Source organism: Nyctibius grandis, chromosome Z (assembly GCF_013368605.1).
Source record: "Nyctibius grandis isolate bNycGra1 chromosome Z, bNycGra1.pri, whole genome shotgun sequence".
In the NCBI taxonomy this organism is placed as follows: domain Eukaryota; kingdom Metazoa; phylum Chordata; class Aves; order Nyctibiiformes; family Nyctibiidae; genus Nyctibius; species Nyctibius grandis.
Genome location: NC_090695.1, coordinates 8772173 through 8778169, shown reverse-complemented (window position 1 = coordinate 8778169; position 5997 = coordinate 8772173). Strand labels below are relative to the sequence as shown.

At 67.0% G+C, this 5997-nt stretch overlaps 1 protein-coding gene across 1 annotated transcript; it reads right to left on the bottom strand.

The window, feature by feature from the left end:
* Positions 1-445: 445 nt before the first annotated feature.
* On the bottom strand, positions 446-3994 carry PHF24 (PHD finger protein 24). The gene is made up of 7 exons (XM_068423785.1): positions 3626-3994; positions 2567-2752; positions 2044-2122; positions 1751-1953; positions 1020-1186; positions 664-765; positions 446-554 (listed from the first exon to the last, which is right to left on the bottom strand). Exons 1-7 carry the CDS (start codon positions 3992-3994, stop codon positions 446-448), a joined length of 1215 nt encoding a protein of 404 aa, XP_068279886.1.
* Between the last annotated feature and the right edge of the window lie 2003 nt (positions 3995-5997).

The following is a 5997-nucleotide window of genomic DNA, read 5'->3' as shown; positions in this document are numbered from 1 at the left end:
GCACAGTGGGGTCTGTGGGGGGATCCCCTGTGCCCCACAGCATCCCTGGGCACTAGGCCCCTCCCCACTGTGGGGTCTGGGGGGGATCCCCCGTGCCCCATGGCATCCCCGTGCCCCACGGCATCCCTGTGCCCCATGGCATCCCCGGGCACCGGACCCCTCCCCGCAGTGGGCTCTGTGGGGTGCAGGGGCAGTGGGGCCACTCCCTCTGCCCCTCCCCACTTCCCCTCCACCAATCAGAGACCCCCAGAGCCACACCCGCTCCCTCAGCCAATCAGACCTTGGCACCCATCCTCTTCACAGCCAATCCAAAGCGGGGGCAGGGGGTGAGGGCAGCGCCGGCCGCTTCCCCGCCAGCCAATCGACGCCCGGCTCCGCCCAGAGGGGAGGGCGGGGCGGGTCCGGTGGCGGGAGCACCGTCGCGGCCCAAGATGGCGGCCGGGGGCTAGGCGGGGGGCTGGGCTGGGGGCTGCAGGTGCCGGGCGGCGCTGTTGGGGCGGGCGGCCAGGACGTAGGCGACATTGTCCCGCAGGAAGCCGGGCCAGTCGACGCGCCTGCGGGCACACGCGGGCTCACCGGCCGCCCCGACGCCGCTGCTGCCCCTGGCGCCTCCCCACAAAGGGGGGTGTCCCCCCCCCCAACCCACACCGCCCCCCACCTCACCTGGCCTCCTCCCGCTCCCTGGCCGGCGGAGTCTTCTCCTGGCTCTTGGCGCTGGCGCTGCTGGCGGGGCTGCTCTCCGACATGGGCCCCACGTGGCTGATGCTGTGGGGAGGAGGAGGAAGGCGCTCTTCATCCCCCCCCTTCCTTGCACCCCAAATGGCGATGGTGGGGGGCAGTGGGTGCGCGGGGCCAGGGCAAGGCTGTGGGGCCAGGGCAGGGCTGCGGGGCCCTGGAAGGGGAGGTGGCAGGAAGGGGGGACACCCATTCGTGTGCCGAGCCCCTGCGGTGGGTGCCGGGGCTGTGCCGGGGGCCCCAGCAGGGATGTCACCCCGAGCCCAGGGCGGGTGTCCCCGTACCTGACGTTGCAGGACAGCGTCTCCTTCTGGTGCTTGCGGAACCAGCCGTGCCGGGCCCGGCGGCACTCGACCTCCCCGATGAAGCCGTCGCCATCCTGGTCCAGGGCCAGGAAGGCCACCCGTGCCCGCTCCCGCTCCTTGGCCGTCAGCAGCCGCAGCAGGGCGTTCTGGGGGGGCAGAGAGGGGAAGGGGGAGCGCTCGCCCCACGGGAACCCCCCCGCCCCCGTGCATAATGCCCTGGGTGCCACAGTCATGGGTGCTGGCCAGGGGAGCCAGCCCCACGTGCTGCAGCCATGGGTGGCAGCTGTAGGAGCCCTGGGTGCTGCAGCCATAGGTGCTGGCCATGGGAGTTGGCCTTGGGTGCCATGGCCATGGGTGCTGGCCATTGGGGGCAGCCCTGGATGCCACGGACATGGGTGCTGGACTTGGGAGCTGGCCTCAGATGCCATGGCTGAGGGAACTGGCCACAGGTGCTGCAGCTGTGGGTGCTGGCTGTGGAAGCCAGTCCCAAGTGCCATGGCCATGGGTGCTGGTGGTGGGAGACAGGCCCAGATGTCATGGCCGTGGGTGCTGGCTGTGGGAGCTGGCCTTGGGTGCTGTGGCCATGGGTGCTGGCTGTGGGAGTCACCCCCAGGTGCCGAGGCTGTGGGTGCTGGCCATGGGAGCCACCCGCAGGTGCTGTGGCCATGGGTGCTGGCCGTGGGAGCCAGCCCTGGGGGCCACAGCCGTACCTGCGGCCGTAGTTTCTGCAGCAGCTGGATGGACTCGTGGGAGAGGAAGTCGTGCCACTCGATGTGCCCCTTCTTGTCGGGGTCCAGGGCGGAGAACTGCAGGGCTGCCTGCTCCTCCTGCGCCTCGGCCATGGGCCGCTCGAACTGCTGCTTGTGCACTAGGTGCTTGTAGTGCAGGAAGTCATCCAGGGTCAGGCAGGTCTCTGTGGGGGACAGGCCAGCTGTGTGGCATCTGGGGAGAGGAGACCTGCCTCCCCCCACCACCCAGGACCTGCCGCAGTGGGGGTCCGCACCTGGGATGATCTTGCAGTGCCGCAGGGTCTCCATCAGGCTGTACATCTCTTCCTCCGTCAGCAGGAGATTGAGGTTGTCCTGGGGTGGGGGGCAGAGAGGAGCCGTGGGGCAGAGGCATGGGCTGAGGGGAGCACCCGGCCATGCCGCGGTACTGGGATCCCTTGAAGGTGCATGGGTGTGGGCACACAGAGAGGGACGGTACGGTGTGTCACCCAGGGGTGCTGCAGTGGGATGGCTCTGTGCCCTGGATTTTTGGGTGCCATTACAGCTCTGCCACAGCTCTGCATGTGCCCCATGGCATGTCCCATGGCATCACGTGCCCCCGCCAAGGTGCTGGGGGGGGTGGCTGTCCCCTGTCATCTGGTGCCTCCCCATCAGGCCAAGGTGGGCGGCAGGAGCTGGGGAGCAGCAGGTCCCCCATCACCCTGCACCAGACCCTGCTCACGCCCGCGCCAGGCACAGCTCCGCGGGGAGCACCCACCACCCAGCAGAAGCCAGGTGCCCCCCACCCCAGGCACTCACGCAGTAGTAGCAGCTCCAGCCTGTCTCAGTGTGAGCTGTCTCTGTCACCTCCACGGCGCTGTCATTCTGCAGGTAGCCCATGCGGCGCAGGCAGCCATCGTGGTACACCCGGCTGCAGATGCGGCAGGGGAAGAGGCTCTCGGCCGTCCACACCTCGCAGATCTCGCACATCTCGTCATTGAGGACCTGGGGGGAGATGGGCAGCTGCTCAGAGGGGCAGCGTGGGCAGGGGGGGCTGGCTTCTTGAGGTGGGGGTCGGAGTGGTGCTTTGCAGGTGGGAATAGGCGTTGGGGGGCCGAGGGGATGGTGGGGTGGGATTGTGTGGGGCTGGATGGGGAATAGATGGGTGATGGGTTCATAGGGGGTTAGAGGAGGGTGGATGGGTTTGTGGGGATGAACAGAGGGTGGATGGGCCCAGCTGTAGGGTTGGTGGGGTTGTAGGTTCTCTGGGGTGCAGCGTTGTAGGTGTGGATGGCCGGGCTGTGGGGTTGTAGGTTGGCTGGTCTTTAGGGTTGTAGTGTGGGCGGGTGGAAGTGCTGATCTGTGGGTTGGCTGGTTGTAGGTGTGGACGGATAAGCTGTAAGGCTGTAGGTGGGCTGGGGTGTGGGCTTGTGGTGGTGGGTGGATGGGTAGGGTCACAGGTGTGGATGGGTGGGCTGCAGGATTCTGGGCATGGTGGATAAGCTGTTGGGCTGTAGGTGGGCTGGGCTGTGAGGGTCACAGGTGTGGATGGACGGGTTGAGTTGCAGGCTGGCTGGCTGTAGGCTGACACATAGATGGGATTGTCCTCTCTTCCTCAAAGCCAGAGCTGTCTGTGCCCAGCAGTGACCTCTCCTCTCGAAGACACCCCAGGGTCCCTCTGGGGCAAGTCTGACCAGTCGCGCCCTCCTCCCTGCATGGCATGTCCCCCTGCCCAGCCCAGCCCCCGGCCCCCTGCCCCACTGAGCCACCGGACAGCACCAGCGGTGCTTGCACAACCCCGGGGCTCCCCCCTGCGCATCTCCCGCCCCGTCCCCGTCCACATCCCTCCTGCCCCGTTCCCATGCTCTGGCCGCTCGCCTGCTCCCGCTGCTCCAGGCTGATGTCCGGGGGCTCGTCATCGTGCAGCTCCCGCTTGGGCCGTATGAAGGCGGGCGGCGTGAACCTGTTGGCTCGGTCAAACTCCTCCGGCTCCACACCCCGGCCGTCCCGCAGCCGCTCCCAGGCCGCCTTGCTGGCGCTGCTCTCCTCCGGCTGGGAAGGTCCCGCTGATGCCTCCTCCTCTCCCTCCTGCACTGCCTGCTCCAGCGTCCCCCGGCGTGTGTCCCCCACCTCTGCCCGCCGCCGTGCCGATGGCTGCTCCTGCAGCCCGTCCTTAAAGGCTGACACAGCCAAGCTGACCTTCTGCACCTTCTCCACCGTCTGCCGCCTGGACATCAGCACCCCCATGGCTCTGCGGGGCTGGGGGGAAGGTCTCAGTGTTAAGGCCCTGCGGTGCAATGCTGCTCCCCACCCTGCACCATGTCCCTGGCCCCAAAAAGGTGTCCCGGTGGCTGTCCCCCAGCTGTGCAGGGAGCAGCTTGGGGCAGGGAGAAGTGGGGCCTCCTTGGCAAGATGGCGTTGAGGGTCTTCCATGGTGGTCATGGGGAGATGGACCCAAAGCCACGTGGAGATCTGGCCGTGGTGGGTCTGAGCGTTGGTGGGGGGACTGGGCAGCAAGCAGGGAGCTGATCTGGGGGCACCGTGCCTCTCCCATCCTTGCTCTGTGGACTCTGGCTTAACAAGAAACACATCCAGGCCCTTCCCACACCAGACCAGTAAATCCCAGAGGGACTGGGACGAGCTGTAATCCTGCCCCTTGCATGCATCCCATTCTGCCTTGGAGAAAGCCTCTTTGGCCAGCCGCGGGTGAGAGGTATCCTCCTTGCAGCTCTACCCAGGGCTGGGGCATAGCAGAGCCGGTGCTGGGTCTCTTACCTTCCCTAAATTTCAATTATCACAGAATCACAGAATCACAGAATCACAGAATGGTTTGGGTTGGAAGGGACCTTAAAGATCATCTAGTTCCAACCCCCCTGCCATGGGCAGGGACACCTTCCACCAGACCAGGTTGCTCAAAGCCCCGTCCAGCCTGGCCTTGAACACTGCCAGGGAGGGGGCAGCCACAGCTTCTCTGGGCAACCTGGGCCAGTGTCTCTCCACCCTCACAGTGAATTCACCCCCCAGTCTCTCCTGTGCTCGCACACTCATCAGTATGCGTGTTTGCTGCTGCCCCGATTGCTGGGCATCCTGCATCCCACCCCAAAACATGGGTCGGGGCTGGCTCGCAGCAAGGAGCCACGCGGAGAGGTTGGGCCAGCCGTGGGAGGGCTGCGAGGGTGCAGGAGGGACGGGGAGAGCAGTGCGTGCGTTTGGGGCATGTGGGTCCCAAAATGGGTTTGGGTGCAGGACCGAGGGAAGATCATCTTAGGGCGAAACAGGGAGGGCACCAGCAGCATCCCTCCGCTCGTCCCCGCATCCGCTGGTGCCCAGCCCCATGCTCTTGCCCTGTGACCCCCAGCCGCCCGGGCTCCGTCCACACACGCGCGTGTGCGCGGGCGTGCAAACCTAAACACGTCCGCGCGCACACGCATGTGATTTCCCAGCCTCCCCCCGCCCCTGCGGGACCATCTGCGTGCAGATTCCCACGTGCGGAGCCGGGCGTGCCACACACGCAGGCCCCGTCCTGTGCGGGGTGGGGGGGTCTCGGTGTCGGGCACGCGTGGACGGGGGTGTTTGCACCCGTTGGCCCCCGTGTCTGGCTCAGCGTGCTGCAGCTCCTGGGGCTTTGCGAAGGTGGGAGTGGAGAAGAGCTGGAGACACGTGTCCAAGCCACAGCACCAGCATCCCTGCAGCTCTGCCGGCAGCAGGGAAGGCACCAGGGCATCCCTGCCTCCTCGCCCTGCCCCGGGCAGCTCGGGATCCCATCGGCCATGGGTAGGATCGGCTCTGCTGCTGGGCAGCACTGCGGCTCTGCCTGCGAGCCAGCGAGCTGGGGGGGCTGCAGGGAGATCCCCCCCTTTGCAGGTCCCTGCATCACTGTGCGTGGGTCAGATGCTGGCCTCATCCCACCCAAGGCTTGGGTAGAAGCGGGGAGGAGACTGCACAGAGGGGCTGGGCTCATGGAGAAGAGCCCAAAGAGGGGTGTGGGCCCCAGCTCTCGGCACGCCAGGCCCCCAGTAGCCGCACTGGTGCTCCTGATCCTCAGTGTGCTGGCAGCACTTCCCCGCAGCACCGCGGGGCTCCGGGTGGCCCATCCCCAGCCACCCTGCAGGATGGCAGGGCAGCAGCGGGGCGACTGGCATGTGAGCCTGCTGTAATCCCCCAAAAATGAGGTTCCCCTGCGTGTTCATGGCGTCGTCACCCCCCTGCCCTGCACTGCTGCTGGAGGATCCCAGCCCATCTCCCTGTTC

Excerpts from the sequence above, each read along its gene's own strand:
- PHF24 (XM_068423785.1), bottom strand. The coding sequence starts at position 3,994 with ATGGGGGTGCTGATGTCCAGGCGGCAGACGGTGGAGAAGGTGCAGAAG. Across the intron at positions 2,753-3,625 it reads GCCTGGAGCAGCGGGAGCAG|GTCCTCAATGACGAGATGTG; the intron begins GCGAGCGGCCAG and ends ATCTCCCCCCAG. Across the intron at positions 555-663 it reads AGGGAGCGGGAGGAGGCCAG|GCGCGTCGACTGGCCCGGCT; the intron begins GTGAGGTGGGGG and ends GTGTGCCCGCAG.